Source organism: Bufo bufo, chromosome 1 (assembly GCF_905171765.1).
Source record: "Bufo bufo chromosome 1, aBufBuf1.1, whole genome shotgun sequence".
Lineage (NCBI taxonomy): Eukaryota > Metazoa > Chordata > Amphibia > Anura > Bufonidae > Bufo > Bufo bufo.
The window spans coordinates 203,311,451-203,338,989 of NC_053389.1; the positions used below are offsets into that span (position 1 = coordinate 203,311,451).

Sequence of the window (27,539 nt, forward strand, 5' to 3'; positions counted from 1 at the left end):
ACAAGCCCTAACTCAGACAGCAGGAAACCCCAGGTCCTCTTTAAAAAGCTGCATGGAATACTATATATTCTCTGCAGGGTGGATTTGATTTAAATCAAACTGATTTAAATCACGATTAAAATCACGATTTAAATCATAGTTTTCTACATAAAAAATAATTCTTGCTGGTATAACTTATAATATGCAAGTAGATAAAGATTTTTAAAATAACAACTTTTCATATTAGTTTGATTAGGTTAATTCTGTATTCATAGGTTTGTAGAAGTTAGGATTAAGGTCTTTTTCTCAACTCTGTTCATGTTATAACATCTTTATTTCATGATGGAATAACTTTTGGATGGTAATCTATTTTCCTCAAAAAGCATTTTATATAAAAAATTCCGATTTAAATAAAAAAAGTCTGATTAAAATAAAATAAAAATCTGATTTTTTAAAAAAAAATCAGATTTTTATCCACCCTGATTCTCTGCATAAAACCCACATAAGGGTGGTTGCACATGTAGGTTTGTTCAAAATCGCCACATTATTGGTTGTCATTTATTAAAAGGAAAAAACGCTATGCCCAGATGTTACATGATGGCCTATAGGAAATTACAAAGTGCCCTACAAACAATGTGTAATATATAAAACTGCATCAGCATAATTTACAAAGTGTGGACTGGGCATTACTGTTGATTTTTAACTTGTTTCTAAATTCACATTTTTCCCCCCACAGTCATCATCATCATGGAAGTTACAAGACAATACATCACATTTGAAGGTATAAGAGTGCCTTATGGTGTGCACACAGAGGAGAGCTTAACCTATGCATGGAAGGAATTTGAAACACGGGATGATGATGTTTTCAATGTAACATATCCCAAATCAGGTAACTAATATACTTAGAATACATTTCACTACAAAGTACTGCAGCATTAAAGGGGTTTTCGGGGACTTTAATACTGATGACCTATCTTCTGTATAGGTCATCAGTATCTAATTGGTGGGGGTCCGACACCTGGGACCCCTGCCGATCAGCTGTTTGAGAAGGCCTGCACTCAGCTTTTCCTAGGCCAGTGACAACACATTCATTGATCACATGGCCTTGTAAGCATGTACCGGGGTAGGCTTGCTTGGATACAGCGAAGTCACAAACAAGGAAAGCAACTCCAACACCAGTTTTTGCCAAAACAGTATTTTACTTAAATGTGGTAATGAGCATGACCAAAAATGCTAGTAACACACAATTAAATTCACATACACCCAGCCAGAAGGCTGAGATCCTTGTGGTGAACAGGAGGTAAGAGCGGTAACTTACCTGCTGACAGGCTCAACTAAAACAGTCCCGTCTTATCAGTTATTACCCTATAAATCCAGAACAAATGTATGGGTGCGGGGTGCCCGCTATCCTGCGGTGTAGCACAATGGCTTACAATCTTATTATACTCTATATTATTCCCCCTCCAATAACTGGTCATGTAGCATGTGCCTTAGTGTTTCTGAGTAAATGCCAGCCTGGCACTTCCTCTCCAGGCTGTTACCCCATCCCCTGAGAGTTATCAATATCACATGAATCCAGAAATGCATTTTTTTTAGCTATGCTAAGGAAACAGCGGCATCTTGTGGCCAAACAGCAAAATATAAGTCCAAGTCATTTAACTTCATTTAAACAAATACAATGTTCACACAATGAAAGCCGTTTCCTCATCTCACAGCCTAGGCCCAGCTTAGCCCCATTAGAAGTGAATGAGGCTGAGCTGCAATGCTAAGAACAGCTGCTATACTATGTACAGCGATGTGCTTGGCAAGTAGAGAGAAGGACACAGGAGCTCACAGAAGTTCCAGTGCCTTCTCAAATAGCTGCCAGTGCCTACCAATCAGACACTGATGACCTATCCTGAGGAGGCCATAGCTTTTTCCTATAGTGAGGCCAGAGCTTTTTCCTATAGTGTGCAAGCATGACCACGGCTGATGGATTGCAGGGTGGTCGTAACCATGGACTATGATGCACTATGCAAGGTCATAACAGTATTGAAGACATATGCTGTTTGGCTAGGAGTCGTGATCAAAGAATACAGTGGACACCAATTTACTGCATTTCTTCCCTCCCAGAATTCCAGAGGAGCATGTATGGCCTATAAGTCTCCTCACACTGATTAAGGTGCTCTCTCCCTAAGGAGAGTTAGTTCCCCCCTTGCTCGGACACAGGCCTCCTACCCAGTTAAGCCAGTACTCTCTGCTCTGCACTGATGAGAGGCAATCACCCCGAAACAGCTGTCTGCAGATGAGGTGCTGGCTTACTTAATATCCAAGTCATGTCTCAAGGCTTATTTTAAGAGCTGAATATTGACTTATAGGATAGCTGCCTTACATCTGGTGGCATTAGAGGCAAAGCTTGTTAAGAGCTCATTTGCATTTCTTCCCTCCCAGAATTCCAGAGGAGCATGTATGGCCTATAAGTCTCCTCCCACTGATTAAGGTGCTCTCACCCTAAGGAGAGTTAGTTCCCCCCTTGCTCGGACACAGGCCTCCTACCCAGTTAAACCAGTACTCTCTGCCCTGCACTGATGAGGGGCAATCAGCCTGAAGCAGCTGTCTGCAGATGAGGTGCTGGCTTATTTAATATCCAAGTCATGTCTCAAGGCTTATTTTAAGAGCTGAATATTAACTTATAGGATAGCTGCCTTACATCTGGTGGCTTTAGAGGCAAAGCTTGTTAGCTCATTTGCATTTCTTCCTTTTCAGTATATATTTATTAACACAGTGCTCCCCCTTCCTCTCCCTATTTCCCCTCACCTTCCATACAGAGCAAGCCATCTATCACTGTTAGGAAATGCAGGGAAGATGATGGGGGGGGGGGGGGGGTGCGTTTCATAAATTTATATTGAAGGGGCACTTTAATGGGGCAGACAGCTGTATACTGCTACAATAGAGATGCATGCAGGAAATGTTTAACAGTAACACAGCACTTGCACAACCAGTGGCCCTCTTCAAACAGCTGTTCACTTGAGGCGGTGCGGGGGGGGGGGGGCTGAGAGTCAGATCCTCATCAATATGATGGTTATGACCTATCCTAAAGATCGGTCATCAATTTCATGAAACTTAAATTCCACTTTAACTATTTGTGCTGTGTGTTTTTCAAATGCTCCTATTAACCAAAAATGGTGAAATGTTTGTGCTTTTTGGGTTCATAGCAGAGCAGGCATTTCCACATATTATGCTGAACTTTCATTTGCAGCATAGTCTAATGACTGACTCACTTTAAGTAGCAGAGCTGCAAAAAAAAATCCTTTGATTTTGAAATTCTGTGGAGTTGGTGATGAAGGCTAAAGATAATTGTTGGTAAGCTATAATAATAATGATAATGGGAGAATCTAGTATCAATTGCAACTATGACTTGAACCCCCCCTCACCATCTGAACCATTAACATCTAACTAGTTCTATGTGAAAGTTATTAGAAATAATTGGCTTGATTCTAGAAAGTTCTCCAATTACAGCAGACAGGGGTCTAAACCTTAAGGGAACCTGTCCCCGGGATTTTGTGTATAGAGCTAAGGGACATGGGTTGCTAGATGGCCGCTAGCACATCTGCAATACCCAGTCCCCATAGCTCTGTGTGCTTTCATTGTGTAAAAAAAAACTATTTGATACATATACAGAGTCAGAGCTTGAAAATATGACTCTTCTCTTGTCACACAAGTAAGATATGACTCTTTCATGTTAATTTACATAAAAGGTGGGAAGTACAAAAATGCATAATACTTATTGAATTCGTCTGCAAATTAAATTAAAAGTGTAATTTATATGTTTAGGGTAACACAATGAACATTTAGAAATGCTCAGTGAGGGTAGCATAGTAGAGGTGACAGGTTCCCTTTAACTCATATTTACTGTTTTCTTCTTTCTTTATTGTTCATCCCCATTTAAACATGTGCTCTATGGACTATGCCACTAAGTGTGTGCCCTGTGCAATGTATGCGTTCCTTGAAGAGCCATTCGAGGGTGAATACATTTGCACTAGGTTCAAGTAGAGATGAGCGAATCGAAGCTGACGAAGAGGAATTTGTTTAGAATTTAAGGAAAAATTTGATTGGCAACAAATGCAAATTTCCTTGCGCTTCGTGGTAATAAATCACAATTTTTCTAAAATAGTGGCTACACGTGTGAGGACTGAGGTCATGGGGCAAGAAACTCTGGAAAGGCGGGATCACCCAGATTGACATGCCTGCATGCAGCCAATCAGCAGCCCGCCCTGTGATGTCACAGCCCTATAAATACGGCAGCCATCTTAGAGTCAGACATTTTCCAGCGTTCAGAGTGCAGGGACAGACGTGTGAAGGCTCTAGTGACAGCAAGTGGAAAAACGATTGTGGGAAAAAAAAGACAGAAAAAACGATTTATAAGTGCAGGGAAAGGATAGGGAGGAATCATTTCACAGCATCTTAGTGCAGGGATAGACGTTAGAAGGTGCTAGGGACATTGATAGGAAAGTGATCTACAAGTGCAGGGAACAATTATTTTGGGATCCAAATAGTCATTAGACAGCTCTGTCATTCCAGCTATTTGTTATTAGGTTCCAAGTTCTATGTTGAAAAGCCTTTAGAGAATTATATCTTAGTATCTTATTGAGTACTACAAGAAAAAATATATTACGCATTTCACTTCTGCAGTTATTTCTGGTGAAAGCATAATAGGGAGTGCATTTCAGTTAAAAAAGAAAAATATATACGCACTGCACTGTTGCAGTTATTTCTGTTGAAAGCATATAGGGGCGTATTACAGTAAAAAAAGACAAATATATACGCACTGCACTGTTGCAGTTATTTCTGGTGAAAGAGTATAGGGGCATATTACAGTAAAAAAAAGAAAAATATATACGCACTGCACTGTTGCGCTAGTTCTGTTGAAAGTGTATAGTTGCATATTTCAGTACTTAAAAAAATATATATATACGCACTTCAATCAGATTCTTTCATTTTTTTTCTGGTCAAAGCGTATAGTGGCCTATTTCCATCCAACAAGAAATAAATATTCTCAGTTCACTGCTGCAGTAATTTCTGGTGAAAGCGTATAGGGGCGTAATTCAAGAAAACTATATATGCACTTCACTCAAATTTTTTTCTGGTCAAAGCGTATAGTGGCCAATTTCAGTGCGACAAGAAATATATATTCTCAGTGAATTTCTGCAATTAATTGTGGTGAAAGAGTTTAGTGGACTATTTCAGTACAAAAAGAAAAATATACTCTGCGCTTTTAGGGGTGTTTTAATTTCCGTTTAATTTGTTTAGTTCAGCTACAAGTATGTCAGGCAGAGAAGTGCCAGGCCATGCACAGAGGAGTGGCAGAGGCCTGAATGTTTCTGGCTCAAGCAGAGGTCGCAGCAGAGTTAGGGGGCGTGGCATCAGGAAGTCGCAGCGAGAGGACTGAGCTTCGGTGTCATCTTGCGGTCGTGTCTTGACCAGCAACCCCAGCGGTTCTTGATTAGATAACTCGTCATCCACGTCATCCCAAGTGACATCAGCCACCTGCAGCCAACAGTCGGTGGGTTCGTCAGACACAACCCTTAGTTGGTATGGCCCGGGAGCAGGCCCTGTGCCCTCACCTGTCCTCAACCTGCCTCTGGCCATTTCTGTTCCCTCACCGCGAGAAGTACTACATCCTGTGGGCTCAGCTCCACATTTCGCCAAGGAAAAGCTACTAGAGGACAGTCAGCAGCTACTGCCCAGCCAAGATCTGGAGGAGACATCCGCCGCTTCCTCCACTAGGCAGGCAAGTAGTGATGAGGAGAGTGGCATGGGAGCTTGTGTTGTGAGCGGTCAGGCTCCTGATTCAGAGACCGTTGAGGAGGACATCAGTGATGTGCAGACACTACACGATGATGATGAAGCCGATCGCACTTGGGAGCCGGGTGAAGAAGGGGCTTCGTCATCATCAGGAGAAGAGGGTGGCAACTTGCCCGTGAGCCAGCAAGTCACTAGCGTGGCCGGTAGTCAGCAGGTTGTCAGCAGTGGGAGGTCAGGAGCCAAACGGGCATGGGGTAGACCACCCGCTTTGCAGCAACCTACCTGCCCAGAAGAGTGGTGCACGGGTTCACGGAAGCAGCAGGGCGGTAGCAGTCAAGCCAGTAGATAGTGTTGGGGGAAAATCAAGCCGCCAGAGGGAGGTCAACATGGCCAATGTAGAATATGTGGGCAGAAGGTGAATCGTGGGCAGGGTGCCAATGTTGGCACCAGGCCCCTGGTCTTCATATGCAGGTCACCCATAAAGTGGCCTGAGAGAAACGTGGCTCTGATGTGGTGGTCAGCCTGCAGAGCTACGCTACATCACCAAGTGGCACGCACCCAGTTTTAAGCCAGTCAAGGTCCACACTGAACCAGGAGGGAAGGGAAACAGTAACTGGGCCTGGAAAACTAGGGAAGAAACAGGTCACCTCCTAGACAAACCCTACTCCAGGCCCTGACTACACCTATCAATATGAATAGACCTTGAAGTGGGGAATATTCATAAGCAGGATACCCTAGGCCCTGATTTCCCTCTAACGCCCTGGAATAAGTATAGGACCAGAGACACCCATTCCTCCCCAGATGGACGAATGGAAGTCTCTGTCTCAGGCCCAGATACAACAACAGGGAATATAACAAATACAAAAACGTGACCACTTAACTTCTGTAGAGATGGTAAGAACAGAACACACCAGAGAGGATCTCACACCAGCTCAGCCAAATCCCAAATGAAGGTATCAACCACATGTTAGAAGGGTGGGGTGAGAGACTATAAAGGGTAGAAGTGAAGGACCACTGAAGCAACAGCCTGAGAAAAGGGCGAAGTGGTCATTAACCCTATCAACACTGACTCAAGAGAATCAAGGAGGCTGTTAGAGTCCACCACGCTCAGCCATCTCCTTGATTTCCTGACATCAGTAACCTGAGGGGACGTGCCACTCTGAAGGGAGCTGTCTGTCAATCCATCTTCTGTGGTCCAGATGCTCCTGCTCCTATCCTCGTCAGTTATTCCGTCAGCAATCAATCACCGAAAGCGATTGCCAAAGAGGACAGCAGTATGCGTGCATGTATCCAACGGCACAGAAGATGAACGTGCTCCTGTCCAAGTTGCTGGTGCTGCAGTCCCTCCCTTTCCAAGTGGTGGACTCTGCACCTTTCAGAGAACTGATGGATTGTGCCGAGCCAAGCCATAATTTCTTTGCGAAAAAGGCAGTACCAGCCCTGCACACACACATGTAGAACATAAGGTGGGCCAGTCCTTGAGCCTGTCGGTGTCTGCCAAAGTGCACGGCATCGCCGACGTGTGGAGCTGTAACTATGGTCAGGGACAATAAATGTCCTTTAAGCCCCACTAGGTGAATGTGGTTCCAGCACAGCCACACCAGCAACTTGGCCAGGTCACGCCGCTTCCACGTTGTCACTCCCTTGGTCCTAAGACAATGTCCGCCTCTGCCTCCTCATCCTCTACCATGTCCTCAAGCCTCCACTGCAGGGAAAAGTACAGTGACCCTCCAGCATACCACATGTGCAGGCTCGGCGGTGTCACGCTGTTCTGTACCCTGGTTTGCTTTGGCGAACTGAGTTACACAGGGGAGGAACTGCTCGTGTGATGCATCAAGAAATCGAATCCTGGATTTCTCCGCAACAATTGAAAATCAGAACCATGCTGACCGAAAATTGGAAGAACATGGTGTCGGCGCTGCCTCAAGGAAGGCTGAGCCATGCGCCCTGCATGGCACATGTCTTCAATCTGGTTGTCAAGTGGTTCCTGAAATCTTCCATCCATCTGCAAGACATTCTAAAAATGGCCAGGAAACTTTGCATGCACGTCAGCCATTCGTACACTGCAAAACACACCCTCCTTGAGATGCAGCAGCAGAATGGCATCCCCCAACATAGGCTGATATGCGACGCATCCACCCGTTGGAATTCCACCCTCCATACGTTAGACCCACTATACGAACAGAGAAAGACCATCAATTATTTCTTGATGATGCAAGCGGATAGGAGTACTCCACTGTGTAACTTCGATGTCAGCCACTGGCATCCCATGCGTGACACCTGCCATTTGCTCAGGCCCTTTGAGGAAGCCACGTTATTTATCAGTCACCAGGACTACGGAATGAACAACGTCATTCCACTGCTTCATGTCCTGGAACAGATGCTGGTAACAATGGCTGGTCAAAGGACAGGAGAAGTGGCTCCTCGATCTCACGGCCACATGAGCCCTGTGGGAGCTGAACAGGAAGAGGAGGAGGAGGGGGAGGAGGACATTGGAGCATAGGCAAATGGGTGGTTTTTCTACTCAGCTGACAGGAGGAGCAGGAGCAGCCAGAGGAGCTACAGGGCGATGAGGAAGACGAGACAGAGGACCCGGACACACCGTGGCAGTATGCAGTGGAGATGGAGGCAGGGAGTCCCTCCGAATCACTTCCACAAATGGCACGATGCATGCTCACTTGCTTGTGTAGTGACAGCCGAATTGTCACTATTCGGCAGTGGGATGACTTTTGGCTCTCCACCTTGTTGAACCCTCGCTACCTGTCCAGAATGGGGGCCTTTTTTACACCCGCCGAGAGGGAGGACAAACTGAACTACTACAGAGACATCTATGAAGGTCAGTTGGCGCTGTCTATCTGGACCATCGTCCATCCTCTCGCAGGTCTGACCGAGGGGGCCCTCTGCGCTCACGTTCCACTGCCATGGCTGCTGGGGAGGGGTGGGGTGGCAGGAGCAGTACCAGCAGCATCCTGAGTCTACAGTCACTGATGAGTAGCTTTCTTTACTGCATAGTAAAGAAGCTACACACCCAGCAGCAGCAGCTGCAGCTAGATGTAGAGCAGAACCTGAACCAGCAGGTGGTGGCATACTTGGACAGCACCCTGCAACCCCCAATTGAAGATCCGCTAGACTACTGGGTAGCCAAACTGGATTTGTGGCCGCAACTAGCAGAGTTTGCCCTGGAAAAGCTGTCCTGCCCGGCGAAGTAGTGTGGCATCAGAGCGGGTGTTTAGTGCGGCGGGGGCCATATTTACCCCAAGGAGAACTCACCTGTCCACCCAAATGTGGAGAGACTGGACCTTTGTCAAGATTAATCAGGCGTGGATCAGCCAGGATTTCCAACAACCAATTCCTGATGCATCAAACTAGATAATGCATGGTGCCACACCAACACTTTGATACAAGAGACCGGCTTCTTCTGACTACCTGCCTCAGCTGCTACTTTGATGCTGCAACCGCCTGATGCCACACATCTGATGCCAAGTGCTCCTTATTTCACCCACCTTTGTCAGGGGGTTATGGTATTTGCCACCCACCGCCCCCCACTTGTTACCGGGTCACTTTGTGGTCTCCTGATGCAACTGCTGCTGCCATCTCCAAACTATAATAAACTGCAAATCAGGGTCCGCGCTTGAACTTCATCAGTAAGGAACAGTTCACACACAGCAACACTTCCACGAGACGATTTTATCTCGATTCAAAACAATTCCAGCTCCTCGATTGCAATATCCACCAGCAATCACAGCTCTTTTATAATTTAAAAGGAACACGACAGTGCAATACCCACGGCTAGAGTTGAGCGAAACCGAACTGTATAGTTCGGGTCCCGACCGAACTTTAGCTTTTTCGGGACCCGGACCCGAACCCGAACATTTTCGTAAAAGTTCGGGTTTGGTGTTCGGCGCTTTTTGAAAGGCTGCACAGCAGCCAATCAACAAGCGTTTAAACTGTGTGCCTCTAGAAGCCCATCACAGCCATGCTACTATTGGCATGGCTGTGATGGCCAACTGCAGCATGTGGACCGAGCGCTATTTAAGTTGGAGTCACGTAGCGCCGCCTGTCACTCTGCTCTGATTAGTGTAGGGAGAGGCTGCGGCTGCTGTCAGGGAGAGATCAGGGAGAAATATTAAGAAGAACTGCCTTTTTACTCAGCGATCTAAATCCAATGTGGTTTGTGGGTGCAGTGCACAATTTTTTTAAGCCTGCACTGAGCCAACTTCTGCTGAAAACAAACTTTTTTTTACTTCAGTTTGTCACTATCAATACCTAATCGGCAGCCATTTTATGCAACGATAGTGCCCTAGCACTATCTATCTGCATGTCTGCTAGTCCAGAAATGCAGCTTTTTTGCTGACTGTGCTTAAAAATACTTTTTGTTCATATACTGGTCATCTTTGATTACACGTGCATAGGTGACAGTCACATTTAGGCCACAAATACGGCCATTAGGTTACTGCGGTTTAAAAAAAAACGTTTGTTCATATATGGTCATTTTTGATTAAACCTGCATTGATTACAGTCACATTTAGGCCCACAAATACGGGCATTTGGTTACTGCGGTTTAAAAAAACGTTTGTTTCATATACTGGTCATCTTTGATTAACCACCTCCGGACCGCCTAACGCAGGATTGCGTTCCGGAGGTGGCCAGCGCTGCGCAGAGTCACGCATATACGCGTCATCTCGCGAGACGCGAGATTTCGCTCAAAGCCGGCCCGCGCATGCGCATAGCGGGCCGGCAAAATTAAAAGAAGTATTTTCGTCACCCAGCCTGCCAGCAACGATCATTGGCTGGCAGGCTGGCGATTTTCAAAAAATCCAATCCAAAGTCATATAACAGTTCATATTAGTAAATATGATCTGTTATATGGCTTGTCTGCTCCTGTGCTGGTCCTTTTCGTCGGTTGGATCCAGCACAGGAGCAGACTGAACTGTGAGTACACCAAACACTACACCTTAGCCCCAGATCACCACCTGCACCCAATTAACCCTTTGATCACCCCTTTGATCGGCCCCTGTCAATCACTAGTGAAAGGAAAAAAAGTGATCAGTGTAAACTGTCACTTTTTTTTTTTCACTGGTATTGGCTGTTAGGTTTTAGGGATAGTTTAGGCCCCTTGGTTAGGTAGTTAGCGTCAGTTAGCGCCCACCCCACCGCACCGCAGTCACTTTTATTCGCTGTTTAGCGTATCGCTAATCAGCATTTGTACTTTTATAGTATCTGTAAGTGATCAAAACTGATCACGGTCAGATCTATAATAGTATTAGTGTCACCTTAGCTCGCCCTCCACCCAAAACGCAGTGTTTGCCCGATCAGGCCTGATCGGTCGCCCACACGTGCGTTCACCCACGCCCGCCCCACCGCAGTGACAAAAATTATTATTTTTTGATCACTGCACATTCATTTTACACGCACTGCGGCGATAAAAAAATCAGTTTTGATATTTTTTATCAACCGCAGCAGCCTCCGGTACTTCGCTAGCCTCCCCTTTGTAAGACAGGTTTGCTTTTTTTCTTGGGTAGTCTCAGGGAATACCCCTAAATTTAGTAGTCCAAAATGTCAAACAGGGGGTATTCTTCTGAAGAGGCCTACAGGATTCTGACCCAGTCGGATGAGGAGTGGGAACCCTCATCTGACGAATCTAGGGGTCAGAATATGAACCTGTGGAAAGCAAGTGGCTCTCTGACCCAAAGTTCGGACGAGGAGGTGGAGGTCCCTGGCAGCACCAGGCGTACCCGGCCCCATGTCGCTAGACCACAGGTTACGCAGGATCCGCTTCAAGAGCAGCAGAGTGGGGCTGTCGCTGCCGGATCACGTGGTGAGGCATACACCAGCAGCGCAGCCCTTCTGGACCTAGTACCAGCACTGCCGTACAACCTGGTGAAGTAGCGAGCACCAGAAGGGCAGTTGAAGCTGGTACGGTGGCCGTGCAATAGTTACCCCGTCGCAGCCACCGCAAAGACGGGCCCGTAGAGCCCTAGAGTCCCTGAGGTGCTGGCAAATCCTGATTGGCAGTCACCAACTTCAGCCGCACCAGTAGTTCCCCCTTTCACCGCCCAGTCTGGAGTTCGGGTTGAGACGGCTCAAATCGGTTCGGCCCTGGGATTTTTTGAGCTGTTCTTGACTGCGGAGCTCTTGGACTTAGTCGTGGCAGAGGCCAACCAGTATGCCACACAATTTATAACCGCTAACCCGGGAAGCTATTATGCCCAGCCTTTCCGGTGGAAACCAGTCCAAGTTTCCGAGCTTAAATTTTTTTTGGGCCTTCTCCTCAACATGGGCCTAACAAAAAAGCATGAATTGCGGTCATATTGGTCAACGCACCCAATTCATCACATGCCCATGTTCTCTGCTGCTATGTCCAGGACACGATTTGAGACCATCCTACGTTTTCTGAATTTTTAGCGACAATACCACCTCCCGTCCCAGAGGCACCCTGCTTTTGACCGGCTCCACAAAATTCGGCCCCTCATAGACCATTTCAACCTGAAATTTGCAGATTTGTATACCCCTGAGCAAAACATCTGCGTAGACGAGTCCCTAATACATTTTACCGGGCGCCTTGGCTTCAAACAATACATCCCAAGCAAGCGTGCCCAGGTATGGGGTCAAATTGTATAAGCTCTGTGAAAGGGCCACAAGCTATACCCACAAATTTCGGATCTATGAGGGAAAAGATCAGACCTGGAGCCGGTCAGTTGCCCTGACTACCTGGGGAGCAGTGGGAAGACAGTCTGGGACTTGGTGTCACCCCTTATTCGGCAAGGGGTACCATCTTTATGTGGACAATTTCTACACAAGTGTGGCCCTCTTTAGGCATTTGTTTCTAGAACGGATTTTGCGCCTGTGGCACCTGCGAACTAGTCGCGTGGGCTTCCCCAAACGGCTTGTAACCACCCGTCTTGCAAGGGGGCAGAGGGCTGCCTTGTGTAACGAAGAACTGCTCGCGGTGAAATGGAGAGGACAAGGTGACGTTTACATGCTCTCCTCCATTCACGCAGACACGACAATCCAAATTGAGCGAGCAACCCGTGTCATTGAAAAGCCCCTCTGTGTCCACGACTATAATGCGCTCATGGGAGGGGTGGACTTCAATGACCAGATGTTGTCTCCCGTATTTAGTTTCCCGCAGAACCCAGACGCTGGTATAAGAAGGTGTCTGTATATTTAATTCAATTGGCGCTCTACAATAGTTTTGTTCTCTACAGTAAGGCTGGGAGAACAGGATCCTTCCTCAAATTCCAGGAAGAGATCATCGAGAACCTCCTTTACCCCAGGAGGTTCCGTGGCCCCATCCACAGTGTAGTTAGCCGTCTACACGAGCGACATTTCCCCAGTGTCGTTCCTGGTACCTCAACCCAACCCGTCACCCCGAAAAAAGATGTCGTGTCTGTAGCAGGAGTGGAATAAGGCGTGACACCCGCTATTTCTGTCTGACTGTGCTGACCACCCCTGCCCTATGCTATGGAGAGTGTTTCCGGAAGTACCACACCACAGGTACACTTAGCATAGGGATCACATCTCACCAGGACAGGCACACAGGGCTATTAGGGCCCATTCACTCACAGCTGCTGCCAACTCTCCTTTCACCTGGGATAAAGTGCATAATGTACTTCGCCAATCTTTGGGCGATTTGCGCTTTGCACATTGTCCCATGGGAAGGAGAGGTTTGTTCTATAAAAGGTAAAAAAAACTAAACAAAAAAAAAATACCGGTAAGTAAAAAAGTTAAATGTTCAGTTAAAAAAGTTTAAAAAAAGTTTCTATGTTCTGTTCAACAGTTAATAAAGTTATTGCTTTGCGGCCTGGTTTTTTCTTTTTTTGTTTTGTTTTTTTTACCTTTCAGGTGGACCAACCGATCGACTAGCTGCAGCACTGATGTGCATTCGGACAGAAGCATTGCGCTGCTGTCAGATTACACGCAAGTCGGTGTATGCGGCGCTGCAAGACGAGATTTCTCCTCTGCAGTAAAAGATACGTTGCCGAGGCATATGAGCTGAGGAGGTGGCGGTGTTCATATACTTTGGCAAACAACTTTGATATATAAAAAAAAAATCCGGCAATGATTTATTCAATCCACATCGATTGATGTGAATGGAGAAATCTGGTTTGCCAGGGCATACGAGCTGAAGTGGGTATGGATGTTGGGCGGAGTCCTATGTCTGGCAGACGCCTTTCCCCTCCTTTTTCTTTTTTTGGCAGAGGTTTTTTCATCCACATTGATCGATGCGAATGAAGAAATCTGTGCCGTTCATTTTTTTCTTTCAGCCCAGAGGCTGAACGGAAAAAAAAAATCTCATTACCCGTATGCTCAATATAAGGAGAATAGCAGAAACTCTAATGCTGGGCATACATGTAATGATTGCGGAGACCCTCAAATGCAGGGCAGTACAAAACACCCCACAAATAACACCATTTTGGAAAGAAGACACCCCAAGGTATTCGCTGAGGGGCATATTGAGTCATGAAAGATTGAAATTTTTGTCCCAGTTAGCGGAAAGGGAGACTTTGTGAGAACAAAATCAAAAAAATCAATTTCCGCCTAACTTGTGCCAAATTTTTTTTTTTTTCAATGAACTCGCCATGCCCCTCATTGATACCTTGGGGTGTCTTCTTTCCATAATGGGGTCACATGTGGGGTATATTAACTGCCCTGGCATTTTAGGGGCCCCAAAGCGTGAGAAGAAGTCTGGTATCCAAATGTCTAAAACTGCCCTCCTAAAAGGAATTTGGGCACCCTTTGCCCACCTAGGCTGCCAAAAAAGTGTCACACATGTGGTATCTCCGTATTCAGCAGAAGTTGGGGAATATGTTTTGGGGTGTCATTTTACATACTACCCATGCTGGGTGAGATAAATATCTTGGTCAAATGCCAACTTTGTATAAAAAAATGGGAAAAGTTTGTTCTTTTGCCAAGATATTTCTCTCACCCAGCATGGGTATATGTAAAAAGACACCCCAAAAACACATTCCCCCACCTTCTCCTGAGTACGGAGATACCAGCATGTGTGACACTTTTTTGCAGCCTAGGTGGGCAAAGGGGCCCACCATTCCAAAGAGCACCTTTCGGATTTTCACAGGTCATTTACCCTACTTACCAGACTTAGGGCCCCTGGAAAATGCCAGGGCAGTATAACTACCCCACAAGTGACCCCATTTTGGAAAGAAGACACCCCAAAGGTATTCCGTGAGGAGGCATGGCAAGTTCCTAGAATTTTTTTATTTTTTGTCACAATGTTAGTGGAAAATGATGATTTTTAATTTTTTATTTTTTTTCATACAAAGTCTCATATTCCTACTAAACTTGTGACAAAAAATAAAAATTTCCATGAACTCACTATGCCCATCAGCGAATACCTTGGGGTCTCTTCTTTCAAAATGGGGTCACTTGTGGGGTAGTTATACTGCCCTGGCATTCTAGGGGCCCAAATGTGTGGTAAGGAGTTTGAAATCAAATTCAGTAAAAAATGACCTATGAAATCCAAAAGGTGCTCTTTGGAATATGGGCCCCTTTGCCCACCTAGGCTGCAAAAAAGTGTCACACATCTGGTATCCCCGTACTCAGGAGAAGTTGAGGAATGTGTTTTGGGGTGTCTTTTTACATATACCCATGCTGGGTGAGATAAATATCTGGTCAAATGCCAACTTTGTATAAAAAAATGGGAAAAGTTGTCTTTTGCCAAGATATTTCTCTCACCAGCATGGGTATATGTAAAATGACACCCCAAAACACATTCCCCACTCTCCTGAGTACGGAGATACCAGATGTGTGACACTTTTTTGCAGCCTAGGTGGGCAAAGGGGCCATATTCCAAAGAGGCACCTTTCGGAATTGACAGGGTCATTTTTTCTCAGAATTTGATTTCAACTCCTTACCACACATTTGGGCCCCTAGAATGCCAGGGCAGTATAACTACCCCACAAGTGACCCCATTTTGGAAAGAAGACACCCCAAGGTATTCCGTGAGGGGCATGGCAAGTTCCTAGAATTTTTTTATTTTTTGTCACAAGTTAGTGGAAAATGATGATTTTTTTTTTTTTTTTTTTTTTTTTCATACCAAAGTCTCATATTCCACTAACTTGTGACAAAAAATAAAACTTCCATGAACTCACTATGGCCCATCAGCGAATACCTTGGGGTGTCTTCTTTCCAAAATGGGGTCACTTGTGGGGTAGTTATACTGCCCTGGCATTCTAGGGGCCCAAATGTGTGGTAAGGAGTTTGAAATCAATTCTGAAAAAAATGACCTGTCAAATCCGAAAGGTGCTCTTTGGAATATGGGCCCCTTTGCCCACCTAGGCTGCAAAAAAGTGTCACACATCTGGTATCTCCGTACTCAGGAGAAGGTGGGGAATGTGTTTTGGGTGTCATTTCTACATATACCATGCTGGGTGAGAGAAATATCTTGGCAAAAGACAACTTTTCCCATTTTTTTTATACAAAGTTGGCATTTGACCAAGATATTTATATCACCCAGCATGGGTATATGTAAAAAGACACCCCCAAAACCACATTCCTCAACTTCTCCTGAGTACGGGGATACCAGATGTGTGACACTTTTTTGCAGCCTAGGTGGGCAAAGGGGCCCACATTCCAAAGAGCACCTTTTTGGATTTCATAGGTCATTTTTTACTGAATTGATTTCAAACTCCTTACCACACATTTGGGCCCCTAGAATGCCAGGGCAGTACAAACTACCCCACAAGTGACCCCATTTTGGAAAGAAGAGACCCCAAGGTATTCGCTGATGGGCATAGTGAGTTCATGGAAGTTTTTATTTTTTGTCACAAGTTAGTGGAATATGAGACTTTGTATGAAAAAAAAAAAAAAAAAAAAATCATAATTTTCCACTAACTTGTGACAAAAAATAAAAAATTCTAGGAACTCGCCATGCCCCTCACGGAATACCTTGGGGTGTCTTCTTTCCAAAATGGGGTCACTTGTGGGGTAGTTATACTGCCCTGTCATTCTAGGGGCCCAAATGTGTGGTAAGGAGTTTGAAATCCAAATTCTGAAAAAAATGACCTGTCAAATCCGAAAGGTGCTCTTAGGAATATGGGCCCCTTTGCCCACCTAGGCTGCAAAAAGTGTCACACATCTGGTATCTCCGTACTCAGGAGAAGGTGGGGAATGTGTTTTGGGGTGTCATTTTATATATACCCATGCTGGGTGAGATAAATATCTTGGTGAAATGCCAACTTTGTATAAAAAATGGGAAAAGTTGTCTTTTGCCAAGATATTTCTCTCACCCAGCATGGGTATATATAAAATGACACCCCAAAAACACATTCCCCACCTTCTCCTGAGTACGGAGATACCAGATGTGTGACACTTTTTTGCAGCCTAGGTGGGCAAAGGGGCCCATATTCCAAAGAGCACCTTTCGGATTTGACAGGTCATTTTTTTCAGAATTTGATTTCAAACTCCTTACCACACATTTGGGCCCCTAGAATGCCAGGGCAGTATAACTACCCCACAAGTGACCCCATTTTTGGAAAGAAGAGGACCCCAAGGTATTTCGTTATGGGCATAGTGAGTTCATAGAAGTTTTTATTTTTTTGTCACAGTTAGTGGAATATGAGACTTTGTAAGAAAAAAAAATAAAAAAAAAAAAAAATCATCATTTTCCGCTAACTTGTGACAAAAAATAAAAAGTTCTATGAACTCACTATGCCCATCAGCGAATACCTTAGGGTGTGTACTTTCCGAAATGGGGTCATTTGTGGGGTGTTTGTACTGTCTGGGCATTGCAGAACCTCAGGAAACATGACAGGTGCTCAGAAAGTCAGAGCTGCTTCAAAAAGCGGAAATTCACATTTTTGTACCATAGTTTGTAAAACGCTATAACTTTTACCCAAACCATTTTTTTTTTACCCAAACATTTTTTTTTTATCAAAGACATGTAGAACTATAAATTTAGAGCAAAATTTCTATATGGATGTCGTTTTTTTTTGCAAATTTTACAACTGAAAGTGAAAAATGTCATTTTTTTGCAAAAAAATCGTTTAAATTTCGATTAATAACAAAAAAAGTAAAAATGTCAGCAGCAATGAAATACCACCAAATGAAAGCTCTATTAGTGAGAAGAAAAGGAGGTAAAATTCATTTGGGTGGTAAGTTGCATGACCGAGCAATAAACGGTGAAAGTAGTGTAGGTCAGAAGTGTAAAAAGTGGCCTGGTCTTTCAGGGTGTTTAAGCACTGGGGGCTGAGGTGGTTAAACGTACATTGATTACAGTCACATTTAGGCCACAAATACGGCCATTAGGTTACTGCGGTTTAAAAAAAGGTTTGTTCATATACTGGTCATTTTTGATTAAACGTGCATTGATTACAGTCACATTTAGGCCAAAAATACGGCCATTTGGTTACTGCGGTTTAAAAAAAACGTTTGTTCATATACTGGTCATCTTTGATTACACGTGCATAGGTGACAGTCACATTTAGGCCACAAATACCGCTGTCATATAGAGTTTAAAAAAATATATAGAGTGCAATACACTACATCAGGGTTTATATTAGCGGATAATTATTTTTAACATACTTAACCAATTTTTACTTTGCTTTGTGAACGCTAACTATGAGGCAAACATCTAATAAGGGACGCGGTCATGGTCGCGGTGGTGGTGTTGGTGGAGCCTCTGGTGCAGGGTGGAGCCTCTGGTGCATGGCCGTTCTGCCACAGCTACACGTCCTAATGAACCTACTACCTCAGGTCCCAGTAGCCGCCAGAATCTACAGCGATATTTGGTCGGGCCTAATGGTAAGGCCTGAACAAGTACAGGCGCTAGTCAATTGGGTGGCCGACAGTGGATCCAGCATGTTCACATTATCTCCCACCCATTCTTCTGCAGAAAGCGCACAGGTGGCGCCTGAAACCCATGCCCATCAGTCTGTCACATACCCCCCGTGCATATCGGGGAACCTGTCTGAGCCTCAAGTCATGCAGCAGTCTCTTATGCTGTTTGAAGACTCTGCTGGCAGGGTTTCCCAAGGGCATCCACCTAGCCCTTCCCCAGGGGTGGAAGACATAGAATGCACTGACGCACAACCACTTATGTTTCCTGATGAGGACATGGGAATACCACCTCAGCACGTCTCTGATGATGACGAAACACAGGTGCCAACTGCGTCGTCTTTCAGCAGTGTGCAGACCGAAAAGGAGGTCAGGGAGGAAGACTGGGGACGATGCAGGGGACGATGAGGTCCTAGACCCCACATGGAATGAAGGTCGTGCCACTGGCTTTCAGAGTTCGGAGGAAGAGGCAGTGGTGAGACCGAGCCAACAGCGTAGCAAAAGCGGGAGCAGGGTGCAAAAGCAGAGCAGCCGTCGCCAAAACAGTTTGCCTGCTACTGGCCACCGCCATCAGGGACCGAGCAGACCAAAGGCAGCATCAAGGAGTTCCCTGGCATGGCACTTCTTCACACAATGTGCTGATGACAAGACCCGAGTGGTTTGCACGCTGTGCCATCAGAGCCTGAAGCGAGGCATTAACGTTCTGAACCTTAGCACAACCTGCATGACCAGGCATCTACATGCGAGACACGGGCTGCAGTGGAGTAAGCGCCTTCAAAACCATTAAAGGGCTCAGGCCCCTCCTGCTCCCTCTTCTGCTGCTGCCTCGGCCTCTTCCTCCGCCTCTGGAGGAACGTTAGCACCTGCCGCCCAGCAAACAGAGGATGTGCCAACAAACACACCACCTCCGTCACAAGCATCTCCACCATGTCACACGGAAGCATCAGCTCTCCATCTCACAAACCTTGAGAGAAAGCGTAAATTCCCACCTAGCCACCCTCTATCCCTGGCCCTGAATGCCAGCATTTCTAAACTACTGGCCTTTGAAATGCTGTCATTCAGGCTGGTGGAGACGGACAGCTTCAAACAGCTCGTGTCGCTTGCTGTCCCACAGTACGTCGTTCCCAGCCGCCACTACTTCTCCAGGAGAGCCGTGCCCTCCCTGCACAACCAAGTATCGGATAAAATCAAGTGTGCACTGCACAACGCCATCTGTGGCAAGGTCCACCTAACCACAGATACGTGGACCAGTAAGCAAGGCCAGGGACGCTATATTTCCCTAACTGCACACTGGGTAGATGTAGTGGCGGCTGGGCCCCAGGCGGAGAGCTGTTTGGCGCACATCCTTCCGCCGCCAAGGATCGCAGGGCATCATTCTTTGCCTCCTGTTGCCTCCTCTTCCTACTCGGCTTCCTCCTCCTCTTCTACCACCTCCTCATCCGGTCAGCGACAGACCTTCACCACCAAATTCAGCACAGCCAGGGGTAAACGTCAGCAGGCCATTCTTAAACTGTGTTTGGGGGACAGGCCCCACACCGTGCAGGAGTTGTGGCGGGGTATAGAACAACAGACCGACGAGTAGTTGCTGCCAGTGAGCCTCAAGCCCGGCCTGGTGGTGTGCGATAATGGGCGAAATCTCGTTGCAGCTCTGGGACTAGCCGGTTTGACGCACATCCCTTGCCTGGCGCATGTGCTTAATTTTGGTTGGTGCAGAAATTCATTCACAACTACCCCGACATGTCAGAGCTGCTGCATAAAGTGCGGGCGTTCTCATCCTGCCGCCACTCGGCTGTCTGCTCTAGGCTGTCTGCTCTACAGCTTAACTTCGGCCTTCCCGCTCACCGCCTCATATGCGACGTGCCCACCAGGTGGAACTCCACCTTGCACATGCTGGAGAGACTGTGCAAGCAGCTGCAGCACGCACGGGTGAGTCGCACTGCGGAACAGCACCACTTCACCACCAATGACTGGGCCTCCATGCGAGACCTTTGTGCCCTGTTGCGCTGTTTCGAGTACTCCACCAACATGGCCAGTGGCGATGACGCCGTTATCAGCGTTACAATACCACTTCTATGTTTCATTGAGAAAACACTTAGGGCGATGATGGAAGAGGATGTGGCCCAGGATGAGGAGGAAGAAGAGGGGTCATCTCTAACAGTGATGGCTCAGAAAGAGGATTTTTGCAACAGCAGAGGCCAGGTACAAACTTGGCCAGCCAGGGCCCACTGGAGGAGGAGGAAGCATGTTCACAGCGGGGTGGTATCCAATGCAGCTCAGGCCCATTACTGGTGCGTAGCTGGGGGATACGGAGGACGCAGACGATACGCCTCCCACAGAGGACAGCTTGTCCTTACCTCTGGGCAGCCTGGCACGCATGAGCGACTACATGCTGCAGTGCCTGCGCAACGACTGCAGAGTTACCCACATTTTAACGTGTGCTGACTACTGGGTGGCCACCCTGCTGGATCCCTGTTACAAAGACAATGTGCCGTCCTTAATTCCCTCACTGGAGCGTGATCGGAAGATGCGCGAATACAGGCGCACGCTGGTAGACGCGCTCCTGAGAGCATTCCCGACTGACGCCGGGGGACAAGTGGAAGCACAAGGCGAAGGCAGGGGAGGAGGAAGAGGTCGCCAACGCAGCTGTGTCAGCGTCAGCACCTCAGAAGGCAGGGTTTGCATGGCCAACATGTGGAAAAGCTTTGTCACCTCGCCGCAACAACCGGTCCCAACTGCTGATATGGAGCGTGTTAGCAGGAGGCAGCATTTGAACAACATGGTGGATCAGTACCTGTGCACACGACTACACATACTGACTGATGGTTCTGCCCCATTCATCTTCTGGGTCTCCAAATTGTCCACATGGCCAGAGCTTGCCCTGTATGCCTTGGAGGTGCTGGCATGCCCTGCAGCCAGTGTACTCTCTGAACGTGTATTTAGCACGGCAGGAGGTGTCATTACAGACAGATGCAGCCGCCTGTCCACAGCCAATGTGGACAAGCTCACATTCATTAAAATGAACCAGGCCTGGATCCCACAAGACTTGTCTGTACCTTGTGCAGAATAGACATTTATACCACCTCCTTCTCTGAGTTGCAGGTTAATAATTTGTAATTTTTAGTTATTTTATTTCATTTTAAGTTATTTCCCTATCCACATTTGTTTGCAGAACAGTTGCAATGCTCTTAAGCACATTTCACTGCCTTTTACATCCCTCTAGCCTTTTCAAGGATTATTTTAGAGCCATTTTAATGCAAAAAATAAAGTGCCCTTAATTGAAAAAAATCTTATTTTTAACTGTCGGGTGACATTTTACCATTTTTGGCGTATACAAACCCCTGCTGTGCCTGGGTGACAGGGGCCTAAATCTCTCAAAATGCTCTGTTCTATTGCTGGGTGACAAGAAACCCCTTTTGCCGTGAATGAACCCCTGCTGTGCCTTGGTGACAGGGGCCTAAATCTCTCAAAATCCTCTGTTCTATTGCTGGGTGACATGAACCCCCTTTTGCCGTGAATGAACCCCTACTGTGCCTGGGTGACAGGGGCCTAAATCTCTCAAAATCGTCTGTTCTATTGCGGGGTGACATGAACCCCCTTTTGCTGTGAATGAACCCCTGGGTGACAGGGGCCTAAATCTCTCAAAATCATCTGTTCTATTGCTGGGTGACATGAATCCCCTTTTGCCGTGAATGAACCCCTGCTGTGCCTGGGTGACATGGGCCTAAATCTATCAAAATCGTCTGTTCTATTGCTGGGTGACATGAAGCCCCTTTTCATGTGAATGAACCCCTGCTGTGCCTGATTGACAGGGGCCTAAATCTCTCAAGATCGTCTGTTGTATTGCTGGGTGACAAGAACCCCCTTTTGCCGTGAATGAACCCCTGCTGTGCCTGGTTGACAGGGGCCTAAATCTCTCAAAATCGTCTGTTGTATTGCTGGGTGACATGAACCCCCTTTTGCCGTGAATGAACTCCTGCTGTGCCTGGTTGACATGGGCCTAAATCTATCAAAATCCTCTGTTGTATTGCTGGGTGACAAGAACCCCCTTTTGCCGTGAATGAACCCCTGCTGTGCCTGGTTGACAGGGGCCTAAATCTCTCAAAATCGTCTGTTCTATTGCTGGGTGACATCAACCCCCTTTTGCAGTGAATGAACCCCTGCTGTGCCTGGATGACATAGGCCTAAATTTCTCAAAATCTTCTGTTCTGTTGCTGGATGACATGAAACCCCTTTTGCCGTGAATGAACCCCTGCTGTGCCTGGGTGACAGGGGCCTAAATCTCTCAAAATCATCTGTTCTATTGCTGGGTGACATGAACCCCTTTTGCTGTAAATGAACCCCTGCTGTGCCTGGTTGACAGGGGCCTAAATCTCTCAAAATCGTCTGTTCTATTGCTGGGTGACATGAACCCCCTTTTGCAGTGAATGAACCCCTGCAGTGCCTGGTTGACAGGGGCCTCGTTCTCTTAAAATCCTCTGTTCTATTGCTGGGTGACATGAACCCCCTTTTGCCATGAATGAACCCCTGCTACTACAAGCGCACGCTGCTGATGGCATTCCCACCTAACAGCGGGGGCACAGTGGAAGCACAAGGCGAAGGCAGAGGAGGAGGAAGAGGTCGCCAACACAGCTGGGGCACCGCCAGCACCTGAGAAGGCAGAGTTAGCATGGCCCAAATGTGGAAAAGCTTTGTCTGCTTTGGAGGTGCTGACCTGCCCTGCAGCCAGTGTATAGTGTGAACGTGTGTTTAGCACGGCAGAGAGCATTATCACAGGCCGCAGTCAATGTCGACAAGCTTACGTTTATTAAAATGAACCAGGCATGGATGCCACAGGACTTGTCCGTACCTTGTGCAGAATAGACATTTATATCAGCCTCAACCATCCATTCTTCTACCCAAGTGCACATATTCTTTGTTTTATTTTGATATATGTCCCAATATCCGCCACATCCACCGCCTCCTCAGCCTCCTACTCCTAGATCCAGATTTTTATTTTAAAATTTTCTGTATTTTATGTTATTTTAAGTCATTTCCCTATCCACATTTGTTTGCAGAACAATTGCCATGCTCTTAAGCACATTTTGATGCCTTTTGCAGCCCTCTAGCCCTTTCCAGGACTATTTTAGAGCCATTTTAGTGCCCAAAAGTTCAGGTTCCCATTGACTTCAATAGGGTTCGGGTTCGAGGTTAAGTTCGGGTCAAGTTCGGGTCCCGAACCCGAACTTTTTTCCAAGTTCGGCCGAACCTGCCGAACCCGAACATCCAGGTGTCCGCTCAACTTTACCCACGGGTTATCGAAACACTACATATTTTATTTTACTTACAAGATCGACACACTTTTGTTTTCCATCTCCAAACTAGGTCACCTTGCCACTCTGTGGTCTCCGGATGCTGCTGCCATATCCACACTATGTCACCCTGTCACTCTGTGGCCTCCTGATGCTGCCGCCACCTCTAAACTATGTCACCTTACCACTCTGTGGACTCCTCATGCTGCTGTTATCTCCACACTATGTCACCTTGCCACTCTGTGGTCTCTGGATGCTGCCGCCACCTCCAAACTATGTCATCTTGTCACTTGGTGGCCTCATCATACTGCTGCCATCTACAGACTGTCATTGTGCGACTCTTTCAAAGTGTTTTTTTTTTGTAATATTGACATCGTGGCAAAATATTTTCTTTTAAAAAAAACATTTTTGTAAAAATTATGGTTGACTGAAAAACTCCTTTTGCTGTATGGACCAAATGACGTCATGTGAGGTCGTGTGACATCTGACAGTGTGATTAAAATATATATATATTTAGAAACAACAAATATACAAAAAGTACATGAAGACAATGACAACCTCCTGATGCTGCTGCAAACCCCAGACTCTGTCATTGTGCCACTTGGTGGCCTACTCATCCTCCTGCCACCTCCAGACTCGATCATTGCGCCACTCTGTGGCCTACTCATGCTGCTGCCACCTCCAGACTCGGTCATTGTGCCATGCAGTGGCCTACTCATGCTGCTTCTACCTCCAGACTCTGTCGTTATGCCACTCTGTGGCCTACTCATGCTGCTGCCACCTCCAGACTCAGTCATTGTGCCATGCAGTGGCCTACTCATGCTGCTTCTACCTCTAGACTCTGTTGTTATGCCACTCTGTGGCCTACTCATGCTGCTGCCACCTACAGACTCTGTCATTGTGCGACTCTTTCAAAGTGTTTTTTTTGTTTCCAGTAATATTGATGGGTTACTGCAGAACTCCTTTTGCTGTATGTATCGAATGATGTTGTGACAAAATATTTTCTTTAACTCCTTCAGGACACAGCCTTATTTCCCCTTAAGGACCAGGCCATTTTTTGCAAATCTGACCAGTGTCACTTTAAGTGCTGATAACTTTAAAGCGCTTTGACTTATCCAGGCCATTCTGAGATTTTTTTTCCGTCACATATTGTACTTCATGACACTCGTAAAATGAAGTAAAAAAAAAAAATCATTTTTTTAAATAAAAATATACCAAATTTACCAAAGATTTGTAAAAAATTGCAAATTTTTAAGTTTCAATTTCTCTACTTCTATAATACATAGTAATACCTCCAAAAATAGTTATTACTTTACATTCCCCATATGTCTACTTCATGTTTGGATCATTTTGGGAATGATATTTTATTTTTTGGGGATGTTACAAGGCGTAGAAATTTAGAAGCAAATCTTGAAAATTTTCAGAAATTTTCAAAAACCCAATCTTTAGGGACCAGTTTAGGTCTGAAGTCACTTTGCGAGGCTTACATAATAGAAACCACCCAAAAATGACCCCATTCTATAAACTACACCCCTCAAGGTATTCAAAACTGATTTTACAAACTTTGTTAACCCTTTAGGTGTTCCGCAAGAATTAATGGAACATAGAGATACAATTTCAAAATTTCACTTTTTTGGCAGATTTTCCATTTCAATATTTTTTTTCCAGTTACAAAGCAAGGGTTAACAGCCAAACCAATTGCAATATTTATGGCCCTGATTCTGTAGTTTACAGAACCACCACATATGTGGTCGTAAAACGCTGTACGGGCACACGGCAGGGCGCAGAAGGAAAGGAATGCCAAACGGTTTTTGGAAGGCAGGTTTTGCTGGACTGGTTTTTTTGACACCATGTCCCATTTGAAGCCCCCCTGATGCACCCCTAGAGTAGAAACTCAAAAAAAGTGACCCCATTTTATAAACTACGGGATAGGGTGGCAGTATTGTTGGTACTAGTTTAGGGTACATATGATTTTTGGTTGCTCTATATTACACTTTTTGTGAGGCAAGGTAACAAGAAATAGCTGTTTTGGCACCGTTTTTATTTTTTGTTATTTACAACATTCATCTAACAGGTTAGATCATGTGATATTTTTATAGACCAGGTTGTCACGGATGCGGCGATACCTAATATGTATACTTTTTTTTTATTTATGTAAGTTTCATGTGTTTCCATAGTCTGAGAGACATATTTTTTTTAGTTTTTGGGCGATTACCTTGGGTAGGGTATGATTTCTAGATTCAATTAGACTCCCTACACTCTGTCCCTTCCTATGCTCATCTCTCCCTGACTTCGAATGAGCCGAACACGTGTCATCGGGTGCTATATAACACCTGATGACGCGTTTCGGCCAGCCAATCACTGTAATGCCAGTAGCCAACATGGCTACTGGCATTACAGTGAGGGCAGTACTTACCTGCACATTTATTAGCTGCTTAGCAGTCGCGAAACGTGCGGGGAGGAGACTAGAGCATTGTGCTCGAGCACATGTGGTACTCGGCCGAGTACCGCCATATGCCGAGCATAGCGATGCTTGAGCAGAACTGGTATTCGGCCGAGCATGCTCGCTCAACAATAGTCAGAAGTTGTGCTTTTTTAACATTTAGAATAATGTGTGAGGCGGTGACAGGGGTTATTTATGACGGGAGATATGAGTCAACCAGAAGGTTGCAGGAAGTATTCTAAAGCGGCTTGCTTATACCAGCAATGTGTCACCAAGGTGTCCCGCCTTGGTGGAGTAAAAGCCCTAGTCCAGGTGTCCACTACAGTAGTTGGGGGACACCATATAGATAGTGTAGCTGGTTCAGCTAGGCCAGGGCGGGCTTTTACTGGGAACAGGCAATGTGTTGGGTGGGTGCCTGTTCCCCAGGTTCCAGTCCAGGACTTGAGGCATGCTCATGTCCAGTAATCCTATTTAATCCTGCTGCTGGATGTTAGGTGTGTCTCAGTCTGGAGGAAAGGCAGACAGTGTGAGGTAACACTGTCAGAGTGTGCTACGACTGCTGGACCTGGCTGCGATCCGATGTACTGATATGAAAAGCCTAAATAAAGAAGACTTTTGATGAACAGTTTGGTTTCCCTGCCTTTGAACACTGGTCTTGTGAGTACGGTTCCCCACAAGTGGTGTCGGATGCGGGTAGACGACCAGTGAGGCAAACACAATTGTGCATGTCCTTCATACAGCCAGCTAGGTTTTTCCCTAAGACAGCGGATCAGATGGAGCCACTACTACAGAAGCTGGTCCGGGCTAATGCCAAACAAGCCGAGTGCAATGCACAACAGCAAGCAGCGAACGCCCACCAACAACAGACAAACAGCCTGTTGATTCAACAGATGGCGGCCATGCAAGAGACCCTACGAGCAACCCAGCAATGAACCTTACCTGCGGTGACCCCATTTCCGTCTGCTGCCAGAGATAAAGTCCGGTCAGCGCTGATGAAAATGAGTCCTGAGGATGACGGGGAGGCCTTCTTCGCTGTATTTGAAAGGACGGCGGAGCGGGAAAACCTGCCATCTGAACAGTGGGCTGAGGTGGTGGCACCGTTCCTGGTAGGAGATGCCCAGAAAGCTTATTTTGACTTCAGTTGTGAGGACGCCAAGGACTATGAGAAACTTAAAGGTGAGGTCTTGGTTCGGATGGGGGTTAACACGTATGTGCGGGCACAAAGGGTGTACCAGTGTTTGTTTTTTTTC

At 46.1% G+C, this 27,539-nt stretch overlaps 1 protein-coding gene across 1 annotated transcript in view; it reads left to right on the top strand.

Annotated features, from left to right (window-relative positions):
• Positions 1–718: 718 nt before the first annotated feature.
• LOC120986919 (sulfotransferase 2B1-like) overlaps positions 719–27,539 on the top strand; it is a 74,563-nt gene continuing 47,742 nt past the window's right edge. Inside the window, exon 1 of the mRNA XM_040415600.1 lies at positions 719–868. Coding sequence (XP_040271534.1) covers positions 727–868 — 142 coding nt within the window. The 5' untranslated portion in view covers positions 719–726. The remainder of the gene's footprint in view (positions 869–27,539) is intronic.